This window comes from Dreissena polymorpha, chromosome 4 (genome assembly GCF_020536995.1).
Source record: "Dreissena polymorpha isolate Duluth1 chromosome 4, UMN_Dpol_1.0, whole genome shotgun sequence".
In the NCBI taxonomy this organism is placed as follows: domain Eukaryota; kingdom Metazoa; phylum Mollusca; class Bivalvia; order Myida; family Dreissenidae; genus Dreissena; species Dreissena polymorpha.
Window position 1 is genome coordinate 10,917,484 of NC_068358.1, and position 16,074 is coordinate 10,933,557.

At 36.3% G+C, this 16,074-nt stretch overlaps 1 protein-coding gene across 3 annotated transcripts in view; it reads right to left on the reverse strand.

Annotated features, from left to right (window-relative positions):
• LOC127878131 (RING finger protein 150-like) overlaps positions 1–16,074 on the reverse strand; it is a 53,477-nt gene that overhangs the window by 26,132 nt on the left and 11,271 nt on the right. For all 3 annotated transcript variants that reach the window (XM_052424561.1, XM_052424562.1, XM_052424563.1), the window contains one exon: positions 1,549–1,620. In XM_052424561.1, coding sequence (XP_052280521.1) covers positions 1,549–1,620 — 72 coding nt within the window. The remainder of the gene's footprint in view (positions 1–1,548; positions 1,621–16,074) is intronic.

Here is a 16,074-nt window from a genome sequence, read left to right on the forward strand (position 1 = left end):
GTGCAGTGGGACAAATGAAAACTCCCCTTGACCAACATAAAAGATTAACAGTTTTACGTCAATACTGACCGATCACAACTAATGTAGCCCTGAAGATACCGTAGGTTTCCACGTATAGCGCACAGTGTTTTACCTCCAAAATTCAAATTAAAAAGCTGGTGCGCTCTATACATTGATACAACGCTATCCTGGCTGCTAAATTGGTAAAAAATATGTTGTGCAATCGTAAATAATCAAAATGGCCGCCATGTTTTTTTCCAGAAAACTACCACCCTATAATCGTACAGACTGAGGGGGCCATTGTCGAAACAAGAAGTCGCTACTGGTAGATATAAATGCCGTAGAAGAAGTTTTGGTAAAAAATAAATTTGTTTGAATAAACTTGCGGACATTTCTTTGTTTGTGTTTTTACACTTCTTTATTGATGAATTCTGATGGGGATTGTTGTTGACATTCCGGAGAGCAGGCAAGGGTTGGTGCGAACGAGGTCTTTTTTGCGGGTAACGGTAGGTGTGAAAGGGGGTCACTTTGCACTTCGTAATTGGCAGATGTTATTGAGTAATATGTGCCACGACTTGTTAAGACGCTAATTGACATTTGAGACACTAATTGACACTTGAGAACGTGAAGATATGCAATTGCATTTTGTGTGTATAAATATTGAACGTTCAACAGTGGTGTACCTCAACAACTGTATCCCTGTCTCCCATGCGACATTCAAATTTACCGGTAATGCCCATTTATTCCCCCGAGGAAAAATCACACGATGTACACTAATTCTTATTTTCTCACGTTTTTCACGAAATGCACGTGGACTGTTAATCTTTTGCTAGAAAATTACAAAATTGTCAGAAAAGTATAGTGCTATGCAACCCATGCTCCTAATCATAATGACGATTCCTATTTCGAATGCTTAATTAAGCCTTCCAATGCCCCGGATTATTGGATTGTGCAATAGTAAAATGGCGGCCATTTTCGGTCCGATTAGGTGGTTTTATTGTCTTTAAATATTTTTTTCTCCATTTTTGCATTTAAAAAACAGCCTGCGCGCTATACACGGGAGCGCGCTGTACGTGGAAACCTACGGTACACTATTTGAAAACATGGAAACTTTTTGTATTGCCCTGGTCAACCAAGAGAATGACATGATGTACATGAAGTTTTATTTTCGCATGATATTGATCAGTACAACTGATTTACAAGAAATACATGAGGAATGTTTACTTGTGGGTTAAAAATTACTTAATTGTCAGAAAATATATAGTGCTATTCAACCCATGCTCCTTATCATAATAACGCTTACTCCATGAATACAAAATTAAGCTTTCAATTGACCTTGGATTTTTTGATTGCGCAATAGTAAAATGGCGGCCTTTTTCAGTCCAATGTGCTAGTTTTCTTTGCTTGATATATTTTTCCTTCATTTTGGCATTAAACAATGATGAGGGGTTTTCCACAAGTTATGTTGCTGTAAAACACTAACTTTTTGTGTTTTGGCCTTGAAGGCACTGGTAACAGCAAACACATGTATTGGTACATTATTGTTACCTTGTCACCGACTTTCACACTCCTCTGGGGTATCTTGGCTATCGCCTTCTTGGCAGCATTCGCCAGACGTCTCTGAAAGAATACAAATATATCAGGTGTATTTATGTGGTGCAGTACTTATCAAACAAGAGAGCCTAAAGGCTCTTGAACACTCACCTGATATATGTAGGAACAACTACGAAGTACATATTTTGTCATTTTTGTGTTATAACAGTGCTTTTCACATAGGATTTTAAATCTGTTAGACACAGATTTGATATTATCTGAAACAAAATAAAATTTTCACAACATACACACACAAAACCTATGATTGGACCAATTTTTATCCCAGGGCACAAACCATCATACAATGTTGCACACTAATTAAAAGACCCACCTTACTTTGCGAACCCTAGGCAATTTTGTAAAGATATTTACTACATACAAATGTAAATCATGTGACCCAAGGAGTATAGTTATTTTGACTCCAGGGGCACGATTTGATCAAACTTAGTGGAAGAGAAGAGAGAAGATTGGTAAAGTTTTCCACGTTTACATATAAGCTGAACAAATAAACATTAGGACCAGGCCAATTTGACCCCAGTGGAATGATTTGAACAAACTTGGACCATCATACCGGTATGATGTTAAACACCAAATATCCAACCCCTCACCAAAGTGATTTGACAGAAGATTTTAAATTTATTAACTAAGTAAGTCTATATAAATCTTGTGACCCTTAGGCAAGTCAAGTATTGACCCCAGAGGCATGATTTGGACAAACTTGGAAGATACAATAATACATGCCAATTTAATACCAAACCTCGACCTTGCTGCAGGGGTTTTTCTGCCTAATTTGGGAAAAGGAGTCTGACCAAATTGTGTATTTTTTATCGACAAAATTGGCCCTTTTGGGAATTTTTGCTTTGATGAAACGGCTCATTTGGGAAAAAATTGTGAATTTATCATGCTTAAATAATTCAGTGGTTTAACAAATAAATTTGTTTTTATTTGTTATTTTGTCTTCTTTATATAAACAGATGCAATATTTGGCATGTTCAACGTTTATTCAAGTACTGCAGTTTTGTTTTTCAGTTACAGTTACACTCTGAGATAAGAACTGTAAAGTTAAAACCTTATAGCAGACATTTTTGACCAAAACAATCACTGGTTAGACACACAAGTTATAAGACACTTCATTCTAAAAAAAAACAAGAGGGCCATGGTGGCCCTGGTCGCTCACCTGAGAATGATTTCAACAGACTGGAACACATTTTTAACTCGGCCCAGATATCATAACAAGAGTATTAACATGTTTTTTCAGCCAAGATTTCATTGGAACAAATGTTCCGACTCATGAAGATTGGCAAATAAATGTGGCTTATAAAGTGTCAACAGCCCCCAGCATCCATGTTTTTCAACAAAGCAGACGCATTTTCATGTTCTGATCAAGTTTCATAAAGATTGGATAATAAATGTGACTTCTAGAGTGTTAACAAGGTTTTACTACATAGCAATATAAGGAAAAATGCCACGCCCCCTTGCAGTCATGTTTTTTTTAAACGGATCTCAACCATTTTCGAACTCAGCCCAGATATCATTAGTACAAATATTCTGACCAAGTTTCATGAGCATTGGACCAAAAATGTGACTTCTAGAGTGTTAACAAGGTTTTACTATAGCCATATAAGGAAAACTGCCCCGCCCCCTGGCAGCCATGTTTTTCAACAGACCAGAATCATTTTCAAACTCATCCAAGATATCGTTAGAAAAAATGTTCTGACTAAGTTTCATGAAGATTGGACAATAAATGTGACTTCTAGAGTGTTAACAAGGTTTTACTATACACTAAAGCCATATAAGGTAAACTGCCACGCCCCCTGGCGGCCATGTTTTTTATTCAACTGGAACCATTTTCGAACTCTTCCAAGATATTATTGGGACACATGTTCTGACCAAGTTTTATGAAGATTGGACTAAAAATGTGACTTCTAGAGTGTTAACAAGGTTTTACTATAGCCATATTAGGAAACTGCCACGCCCCCTGGCAGCCGTGTTTTTCAACCAACCAGAACCATTTTCGAACTCGTTCAAGAAATCATTATAACAAATGTTCTGACTAAGTTTCATGAAGATTGGACAATAAATGTGACTTCTAGAGGTTTTACTATAGCCATATTAGGAAATCTGCCCCGCCCCCTGGTGGCCATGTTTTTCATCCAACCGGAACAATTTTTGAACTTGTCCAAGATTTTATGTTCCCACCAAGTTTCATGCAGATTGGACTAAAAATGTGACTTCTAGAGAGTTAACAAGGTTTTACTATAGCCATATAAGGAAAACTGCCACGGCCCCTGGCAGCCATGTTTTTCAACCAACCGGAACCATTTTCGAACTCGTCCAAGATATTATTGAGAAACATGTTCTAACCAAGTTTCATGAAGATTGGACAATAAATGTGACCTTTAGAGTGTTAACAACGTAAATGTTGACGACGCACGACGCACGACGGACAAAAGGCGATCACAATAGCTCACCATGAGCACCTTGTGCTCAGGTGAGCTAAAAAAAAAAAAAATGGGGGGGGGGGGGGGAATAGGGAATTTTTTTTATAATTTCGGTTTGGGATCGGGTCCGTTTGCTTTGGGAGTGCCTCCGTTTTCTGGAGGCGCAGACAGTGCTGAAAAATCCCTGTGCTGTTTCAGGGAAGACTGCCACCATATGATATTACACATCAAACACAAAAAACCTGACCCATTGCGATTTCTTTGAAGATTTTTAAAGTGATTAACTATAAAATTGTATGTACATGTTGTAAATCATGCGACATCTTGAGCATGGCCAGTTTTTACCACAGGGGCATGATTTGAACAAACTCAGAAGAGGACCACACCAAATATTAAAGCCTGACCCTAAAGTTTTCAGATAAAAAAAAAAAAATCATGTTTGCAATCATTTTTTAGATCCAGTGACTTACAATAATTATGCAATGGACCCGAATGGTTTAAACACCTTAGACAGAGGGTCACCCAAGGATCATGCAGTTTTTAGAAGAAAAATGTTTACTCACAGATGGACAACAAACATGGCTGTAACCTTAAAGCTCCCAATAAATGCTATGTGCTCAGGTAAGCTAAAAACTAATAAATGGCACTAATTACATGAGAAACTTACATGTATGTTGCAATATGTATCAAGGTCTTATTTAGCATCTTAATATCATACAACAGAGCAGGTTTAACTTCAGTGCAACCAAAAGCGCTACATTAAATAAAGCCAGATTAGTAAATGTCAAAGCATTTCAAAATGCACAAAACATCAGTTGGCTTAAGTGAATATGTGATTGTGTCAGTGCAGTCAATTATGGATCAGAAATAAACCTACTTCAGATAGTTTATCTAACAGTAATTTCTGTCCTTATGTCCTTGTTGATTCAACTCAATGTTTTCCATCTTTTCAGTTCATAGACAATTGTTCGTTTTTGTTATCATGTTTTCTTGTCACACTTCACAGAAAACAGTGTTAAAGTACAGACCTTCTTTGTCCATTAAACTCTTGCCAAAGTTCATGTACCTTGCTTCATGTCACAGATTTAGTTCATATATTACAACCATTGTTGGATAATATGTTCAACCAGTCCATGATGTCATGCAAAACAAGACAGGTAAATACTCTACAATTATGACCCACTTTAAAGCTATAAGACACCTTAAAGGAGCCTTTTCACGTTTTGGTAAAATGACAAAATTTTAAAAAGTTGTTTCAGATTCGCAAATTTTCGATTTAGTTATGATTTTTGTGAGGAAACAGTAATACTGAACATTTACCATGCTCTAATATAGACATTATATGCATCTTCTGACGATTTAAAAAACCTGAAAATTATAAAGCTTTGCAACGTGAAACGATTTAATAATTTGGAGAGTTCTGTTGTTGTCGCTATATTTTGTGAAACTATGATGATTGCTTATATATAGTATAAAATACATCTGACACTGTATGCGGAAGAATGGTCGAGGGGTCTTAGTCGGAGACTTTTTACGCCAGGACTCCAGGGGTCAGTGGTTTGAGCCCTGTTGAGGATTACTTCTTTTTTTTATTTTTGATTTTTTACTGGAGCTTTTTATAGCAAATGTCTACATTTATCAATAGAACGCATTTAATGACAAACTTCAAAACATGCCAAAATCTGTGAAAAGGCCCCTTTAAATAATTAAAATCTTTACTACCTATTCCCATCCTAAATGCAAAGTACACACAGCAAATTGGTACCTATCGTACACTGTATATTTAGTTGCTTGGTATAATGCAACAATTTTATTATCGAAAAAAGTCCAACCCCAGTCAAGACTCAAACCTCCAGGCCAACAGCCTTACCACTATTTCAATCTGAGACAATGTATTTACAGACATGTGAAAGTGAACCCAGAATTTTTGCTTTCAACAAAAATAACAGACAGTCAGTTTTGAGACTTCATTTCGCATTGATGCTGAGTATTTTACAATGATGTGTGTGTTAATTGTCAATACCAGCAGGTATCATGTAAAACAAGAAATGTGTTTGTCAGAAACACTATGTCCCCTTCTGCGCCGCTGTTTTTTTTTTACCTTTGACCTTGAAGGATGACCTTGTCCTTTCACCACTAAAAATGTGCAGCTCCATGAGAAACACATGCATGCCAAATATGAAGTTGCTATCTTCAATATTGCAAAAGTTATTGCAAAATGTTAAAGTTTGGGCAAACCAACCAACCAACAGACAGACCAACCAACAGACAGGATAAAAACAATATGTCCCCCACTATAGTGGTGGGGGACATGGGGGACATAATAAAAACTTAAGATTTCTGCTTCTTGGAATAGGTCTCTCCCCGTTTAACATGTACAAGCCTGTCATACTTCACCAACACGTCTGAGGCGCATACTGCCTCAAATAACTGGGCCACACAGACACATGCTTGGCATTTTGTTTACTAACACGCACTAGGTTAATGTCTAGACAATCTGGAAAGATTCAGACAAAAACATCAAGTTTATGTTCTTAGAAAATTATACTTTTCTCAGAAAATATGATGCAGATTAATAAACAATGAAAATCAAAGCAGCAGGTCTTCGCCTTTTTCTCACTATATTTTTAGTGTGATTATTATGACGGTTTATTTAAAATATCTTTTGTCTTCATAAAAAAGGAACATGTACATATTATAGATTTATAATCATGCTGCTTGTTTTCTGGTGTCTTAAATGAGACGTGTTCTGCAAAAATGGGCCTAATGCTATATGAAGCCAGCGTAATCCATACTAGCCAGCGCAGCTGTGCAGTCTGGTCTTATAAGCAGAACACACAGCTCCTGGCCAGACTGTGCAAATGCACAGACTGGTCTAGAGCTGTGTCACCCAATTTTGGCATAGGACGCATGTCACATTTCCCAAAATACATTTTACATAATTATGTGTCTTTTTTTGGCCATGAAATGTGAGGTAGGTTCTGGTGAATGTTAAATAGGAACCAATGAATATTTCAATACCCCACAGGATTGTGCTCCACAGAACATTACTCCTTCTAGAATAATTATTCAGGCATTACCAGTTTAGAGTGTATGCTTTAGACTAGTAATTTTTTTTCGTAAGAAGTTAAACATGCATTGAGCGTGAAACTCTTACAACTGCTCTTAGAAATATTCAGCAAATATTAACCCTTTGCATGCTGGGAAATTTGTTGTCTGCTTAAAGGTCGTCTGCTGAATTTCTTATATTAGCATTTTCTTTGTGTGTTTTTTTTAAAGAATACTATAACAAAAGCAAACAGTTTGTATCCTGATGAGACGCCACGTTTTGTATCTGGATCCAAACTGTTTGCAAAGGCCTTCAAAATTCGGTTCCAGCACTGAAAGAGTTAAGGTAAAACACTCAAACAATTCGCTTTTCAGAATGTTAATAGTTGTTTGGTCGAGGCCAAATACAGGTAGTATTGCTTTATATTTTTTTCATGAGATAGTTAAGTTAACATAATTGAATCTGAAAATACAAAGTTGTTTACTTAATGTATTTGAATTTAAAATGTGGTAAATCTGACAATTTTACAGCATCAGAGGTATGGTAGAAAGGCATATTTCCATAAATGGGTTGTTGTGGGTCTCAGATATGAAGTTGGCTGAAGCCAGAAGGTCAAACACTCTTCCAACTGGGCTAGCCGGGTCTTGCTATGTTATCATCTATGCTGATAATTATGCCCAGTAAAATTTGATATAATTGAATGTAGCATTTGTCTTTTATTACAAACTCTTTTTATAGTTGGACTTGATCCTAAAAACTCAATCTATCATGCAACAAGTTAAAGTTATAGAATAAGTGCCCATCAAACTTATATATAGAAGTACATGTATAAATGTAAAATCATCCAAAGCTCAAATATTTTCTTCGTGTTTCTGCTGCTTATATTATTTGCAATAAATGAAATAAAGCTCTTATGTTTTTGTTGTTAGAAACGGTGTTGCATGTTCCTTTACGACTCTATATAATCTGATACATGATCAAACATTAACAAATAAGGAAAACACTAAAATATAAATTGCATCTGCCACAACTTTAGTCAAGCACATTCAATATAAATATTAAATTACAAAATTGGTTTGAACTTTGATGTAAAAATGCTTAAGGTTGACCAAAAGATGATGCAATTTTGTTATTATTTTATATTACTCAACTGTTTTTGTTGACGCATGACAGCACAGTTGATATATGAAGCTATAATGTGACAGGATAGTTCACAATAAACATTAATAAAATTACCATTGCTATACATATCACATAATGAGAGAATGCAGTCCATATAACTGCAATGTGTATTGATGTAAAGATTATATTCAAACTGCACTAGCATTAAATGTGTTATTATCTAGTGGATAATAAGGCTCAGCCTGTTCAAATCAGATGCTGACAGAGGTCAAACAAGAGCACCGCCTTGCGGGTGCAGACCGCTCATCTAGTTTTCTTTTTAAAGGTGAAGGGACCTATCTCAATTTCAATCACAAAGGAAGGAGGGGTGGAGTGGAGGGGGGGGGGGTGTATAGTGTGGGGGTGTGGTTATTTATTACATTTTCTTCAAAAAATGAAAAAAATGCAATTTTTTTTGGGGGGGGGAGATTCTTGGATGGGTTGGTTGGACAGTATTTCAAAAATAAAATAATAAAACAAAATATTTAATTTTTTTTAACCATGTTTAAAAAAAAAATGCGGGGGGGGGGGGGTTGAGAGGGGGGGCTATTGTGGTATGTCAGGGAAGAGTTGTTTTGTCAAAGTATCAATCAAATCTAATCATAAATAAAGAAGTTATGGCAATTTTAGCAAAATTTAATAATTTGACCTTGAGAGTCAAGGTCATTCAAAGGTCAAGGTAAAATTCAACTTGCCAGGTACAATACCCTCATGATAGCATAAAAGAATTTGAAGTTTGAAAGCAATAGCCTTGATACTTTAGAAGTAAAGTGGATCTAAACACAAAATTTAACCATTATATTCAAAGTTACTAAGTCAAAACTGGGCCATATTTCCATAAAAATGACAACCAGAGTTATGCAACTTGTCCTTTACTGTATCCTTATGATAGGTTGCGAGTGTTGCAAGTATGAAAGCAATAGCTTTGATACTTTAGGAATAAAGTGGACCTAAACACAAAACTTAACCAAATTTTCAAATTTCTAAGTATAAAAAGGGCACATAATTCTGTCAAAATGCCAGTCAGAGTTACGTTACTTTGCCTGCACAGTCCCCATATGATAGTTAGTACATGTAAGTTTTGCAAGTATGAAAGCAATAGCTTTGATACTTAAGGAATAAAATGGACTTAAACACAAAACTTCACCAAAATTTTCAATTTTCTAAGTATAAAAAGGGCACATAATTCTGTCAAAATGCCAGTCAGAGTTACATAACTTCGCCTGCACAGTCCCCTTATGATAGTTAGTGAGTGTTGCAAGTATGAAAGCAATAGCTTTGATACTTTAGGAATAAAATGGACTTAAACACAAAACTTAACCAAAATTTTCAATTCTCTAAGTATAAAAAGGGCACATAATTCTGTCAAAATGCACGTCAGAGTTATCTTACTTTGCCTGCCCAGTGCCCTCATGATAGTCAGTCAGTGTACCAAGTTTGAATGCAATAGCATTGATACTTTATGAGAAAAGTGGACCTAAACGCAAAACTTAACCGGACACTGACGCTGACGCCAAGGTGATGACAATAGCTCATAATTTTTTTTCAAATAGATAAGCTAAAAAGGCAAATATATAATTTAGCTCCCCAGAATAGTTTTATTATTTTATAAATGCAGAGCTCCAGATAAGGTTTTGTGAAATTCTTAAATTACTACCAGATTTTCAAAAAGAATTCTTAACTCTGAAATTTTATTCTTAACGTTACTACTAAGTTTTGGAAAATAATTCTTATTTTTTCTAAATGACCTAAAAATAAATAATAATGGTTATTTTCATGCAAAAAAAATCAAAATAAACATACTAGCAACTTTATTTATACAAGTTCAACATTGTCTTTTCAGTATTATACAATTTTATTTTTCAAAAACCTTCATATGCTCAAACTGTGCTTAGATTACATGCCTTCGATGAATTTTTACATATTTCACAATTAAAACGGGTCTCCCCTTCAATCTTTTCAACGATTAGCCACGGGACTTCCACTCGTTCAATGATTTTTGTGTGTTTAAGTTTGGACCCGTCGTGTCGCGTTTTTGTTTAGCTTTTCCGACTGTGTCGGCAACTGAACATACAACATCGTATAAGATCTTTTCTATAATGTCTTTCTAAACATTTAACTTCGGCTCACTTTGCGTACAATATGTTAAAAGTGTGTTTTTGGACGCTTTGCAGTTTTTTAGGACGCTCTCTGGGCGCCGCCATTGTTTTTTGAAAGATAGACTGTATACGCCGCTTTTATTGGAAAAAATGCGCTTTGTTAAACAAACCCGATAACCATTCTATATAAGCACCGCAAAGATCTTTAATATGCGAAAAGAACTCAATAAAAATCGAAACGAACCGATGTAAAAATAATATTCATAACTTGATTTTGTAATTCTTAATGATACGACAAGATTTTAAAATAAATAAGTAACGGACTTGAAAATAATTCGTAATGACAAAAATACGACCCTTATCTGGAGCTCTGTAAATGGTAACAACTGACGGATTCATAAAGTTGCTGTGTTTCTCAGACCATCAAGATTTTAGTGATTAATTAACAATTAAATAACAAACATAACAAGAGCACCCCATAACGGGTGCCACACTCGGCTGCGAAAGCTTGTCAGAAATTTTTTTTTTTTTTTAGAGGTCACAGTGACCTTGACCTTTGACCTTGTGACCCAACAAGAGATGTGTTTGTCAGAAACACATTGCCCCCTACTGGGGGGGGGGGACTCGCAGTCAATAATGACCATGTCAGACATCACTGACAACCAAGGCCTGTGGTTTAAAAGAGATCATAACCAGAGTTGATCATGTGTCTATGGACACAAGTCCACAAGTATGTTATGAACATCAAAGAAATTATAATTATATCATAAAAAAAAAAAATGAGATATCAATCATTTAGGTTATAAATAATCAAAATAATAAATCTGTACAGTAACTGCAGAGCTCCAGATAAGGGTCGTATTTTCGTAATTACGAATTATTTTCAAGTACGTTACGTATTTATTTTAAAATCTTGTCGTACCATTAAGAATTACAAAATCAAGTTACGAATATTATTTTTACATCGGTTCGTATCGATTTTTATTGAGTTCTTTTCGCGTATTAAAGATCTTTGCGGTGCTTATATAGAATGGTAATCGGGTTTGTTTAACAAAGCCCATTTTATCCAATAAAAGCGGTGTATACAGTCTATCTGTCAAAAAACAATGGCGGCGCCCAGAGAGCGTCCTAAAAAACTGCAAAGCGTCCAAAAACACGCTTTTAACATATTGTACGCAAAGTGAGCCGAAGTTAAATCTTATACGATGTTGTATGTTCAGTTGCCGACACAGTCGGAAAAGCTAAACAAAAACGCGACACAACAGGTTCAAACTTAAACACAAAAAAACAACATTGAACGAGTTGAAGGGACAAGTCCCGTGGCTAATCGTTGATAAGATTGAAGGGGAAACCCGTTTTAAATTTGAAATATGTAAAAATTAATCTAAGGCATGCAATCTAAACACAGTTTGGGCATATGAAGGTATTGGATAAATAAAATTATATAATACTGAAAAGACACTGTTGAACTCGTATAAATAAAGTTGCTAGTAAGTTTATTTTGATTTTTTTTTGCATGAAAATAACCATTATTATTTATTTTTAGGTCATTTAGAAAAAATAAGAATTATTTTCCAAAACTTAGAAGTAACGTTAAGAATACAATTTCAGAGTTAAGAATTCTTTTTGAAAATCTGGTAGTAATTTAAGAATTTCACAAAACCTTATCTGGAGCTCTGGTAACTGTGAAAAGAACTTCATTTCTTGGTAAGGAAATATATAATATGAGATTTATAATAATATAAATTACTTCCCTTGACAATAATTATCTGTAACAAATCTCTATTTTTAGTAGCAAATAATTAAAAGCCACTACTGTGACTGTAGATTCACCACTCAAAATGTGCAGCTCCATTAGATACACATGCATGCCAAATATATAAAGTGGCTATGTTCAATATTGAATAATTTCTCCCTTTTTAAAGCTTATTACTTCCCTTAAATCTGTATTTTTTTACCATAGACCTTAAAGGATGACCTTGACCTTTTACCACAATGTGTTTGTCAGAAGTACAATGCCGCCTACTGCGCCGCTTTGATTTATTTAACAAAAACATATACGTGGGCAGGTCAGATAACTATGTCCATTTAAAGCTTATTACTTCCCTTGACTTTGTTTTTTCGACCCTAGACCTTGAAGGATGATGTTCACCTTGAAATTTTACCACTCAAAATGTGCAGCTCCATGAGATACACATGCATGCCAAATATCAAGGTGCTATCTTCAATATTAAAAAAGTTATGACCAATGTTAAGGTTTTAGCACGACGCCTACGGCAGACGACAAGCTGGCTATGACAATAGCTCGGGTTTCCTCCGAAAACAGCCTCGCTTAAAATGAGGGATAACATAAAAGAGACAAATTAAATATCAGTATTTTTTCTTGTCGGCTATAAATCACATATTTTATAAGCTATGTATTCTTATACTTTTTTCATCATTCCTTTTTTCCACTTTATACAACAAACATAACTCCAGACTAAATTTTCCCAAAGATGAGCAGTCAGGAATTCAAGGCTGAAATACTTGAAATGTAAACAACAGATTGACATGTACATGTAGCAGCTTGCAGCTCAGCACAGAGTGACATATACATGTAGCAGCATGTAGCTCAGCACAGAGTGACATATACATGTACATTGTAACTCCAATATAACGCGGATGACGGGGTCCAAGCCACGCAACAGCGTTATAAACGGACAGCGTTATAAGTTTTGAGCTTATTTATTTAAGGGGCTATAAAAACAGGTTTGTATAGCCTATAATATAGGTCCTGTGTATTGTCATGCTGTGTTGTCATCCGTAAATACATGCATATATAAACCGAATCGAACGATAACAGTATACATACCGCTTTTCTAATGTGCACATTTATCCGATAATCCAATATAATTACATCACTTACGAAAAAAATAATGTTTAACATTTATGACAGGAAATCTGTTAACGAACTTCGTAAACAAATTCATGTGCCTACGCCATTTTTCAGAAAAATTAGTACAGTGCATTATGGGACACAGCTTCATTGGATGAGCGAATTTAAATTTAGATTGAATGCAATACGATACATGTACAAAGATATGTTTTATTGCGTCATACGCAGCATGTAAAAAACGTGCTTTCCGTGGACTCTCTGATAACGGACAAAAATTTAAGTTCCTCTCTGTTAACTATTACACTGCGTTAGCAAGTAAATAAATCGTCAGGATTTTAAAATTTATTTTTCGTATACGTACTGAAACATTAAACGCACACAAAGATATTTTTATTTATCAAGCATGTGTAGCATATAATAAACGATACCACACTTACACAACCATAGTTTATACAATGAAATACAATACACGAAAAATACAAAACATAAACAGGTAATCGTTTTAAATAACTTTAATTTGATAATTATTCCGCTTGCACTTGCCTTATTGAAATTAGCGCACCGAACTGCTCTGATAGGGAATACATGTAATAAACACAGACTCACGAGTTTTCACACCTTTATTGCCATTACACAACAGATTAACACCAATTAGCTGTCGAGTGTCATTTAACCTCTAATCGATTAAAATCAGTTAAACGGACGGAAAAAGCAATCAAGCTGTGATTGCTGGCTTCTTTGAATTTATGAAAATACATGAAGTTGCATAACATGGATTTGAATCAGAAATAGTTGGTTGGAGAAAAAACGGGATCCAAGGACCCCCCATGTTATGTTGGACACAGCGTTATAACGGACCGCACTATATTGGAGTTACAGTGTACTATGAAGCAGCTTGTAGCTCAGCACATAGAGACATATACATGTAGCAGCTTGTAGCTCAGCACATAGAGACATATACATGTAGCAGCTTGTAGCTCAGCACATAGACATCTACGCGTAGCAGCTTGTAGCTCAGCACATAGAGACATATACACGTAGCAGCTTGTAGCTCAGCACATAGAAACATCTACATGTAGCAGCTTGTAGCTCAGCACATAGTGACATCTACATGTATCGACATATAGCTCAGCACATAGAGACATCTACATGTAGCAGCTTGTAGCTCAGCACATAGAGACATATACACGTAGCAGCTTGTAGCTCAGCACATAGTGACATATACATGTAGCAGCATATAGCTCAGCACATAGTGACATATACATGTAGCAGCATATAGCTCAGCACATAAAGACATCTTCACGTAGCAGCTTGTAGCTCAGCACATAGAGACATATACACGTAGCAGATTGTAGCTCAGCACATAGAGACATATACACGTAGCAGCTTGTAGCTCAGCACATAGAGACATATACACGTAGCAGCTTGTAGCTCAGCACATAGAGACATATACATGTAGCAGCTTGTAGCTCAGCACATAGAGACATATACACGTAGCAGATTGTAGCTCAGCACATAGAGACCTATACACGTAGCAGCTTGTAGCTCAGCACATAGAGACATATACATGTAGCAGCTTGTACATGTAGCTCAGCACATAGAGACATATACATGTAGCAGCATGTAGCTCAGCACATAGAGACATCTACATGTAGCAGCATGTAGCTCAGCACATAGAGACATCTACACATAGCAGCTTGTAGCTCAGCACATAGAGACATATACATGTAGCAGCTTGTAGCTCAGCACATAGACATCTACACAGAGCAGCTTGTAGCTCAGCACATAGACATCTACATGTAGCAGCTTGTAGCTCAGCACAGAGTGACATCTACATGTAGCAGCTTGTAGCTCAACACATAGAGACATATACATGTAGCAGCTTGTAGCTCAGCACATAGACATCTACGCGTAGCAGCTTGTAGCTCAGCACATAGAGACATATACACGTAGCAGCTTGTAGCTCAGCACATAGAAACATCTACATGTAGCAGCTTGTAGCTCAGCACATAGTGACATCTACATGTATCGACATATAGCTCAGCACATAGAGACATCTACATGTAGCAGCTTGTAGCTCAGCACATAGAGACATATACACGTAGCAGCTTGTAGCTCAGCACATAGTGACATATACATGTAGCAGCATATAGCTCAGCACATAGTGACATATACATGTAGCAGCATATAGCTCAGCACATAGAGACATCTTCACGTAGCAGCTTGTAGCTCAGCACATAGAGACATATACACGTAGCAGATTGTAGCTCAGCACATAGAGACATATACACGTAGCAGCTTGTAGCTCAGCACATAGAGACATATACACGTAGCAGCTTGTAGCTCAGCACATAGAGACATATACATGTAGCAGCTTGTAGCTCAGCACATAGAGACATATACACGTAGCAGATTGTAGCTCAGCACATAGAGACCTATACACGTAGCAGCTTGTAGCTCAGCACATAGAGACATATACATGTAGCAGCTTGTACATGTAGCTCAGCACATAGAGACATATACATGTAGCAGCATGTAGCTCAGCACATAGAGACATCTACATGTAGCAGCATGTAGCTCAGCACATAGAGACATCTACACATAGCAGCTTGTAGCTCAGCACATAGAGACATATACATGTAGCAGCTTGTAGCTCAGCACATAGACATCTACACAGAGCAGCTTGTAGCTCAGCACATAGACATCTACATGTAGCAGCTTGTAGCTCAGCACAGAGTGACATCTACATGTAGCAGCTTGTAGCTCAACACATAGAGACATATACACGTAGCAGCTTGTAGCTCAGCACATAGACATCTACACGGAGCAGCTTGTAGCTCAGCACATAGACATCTA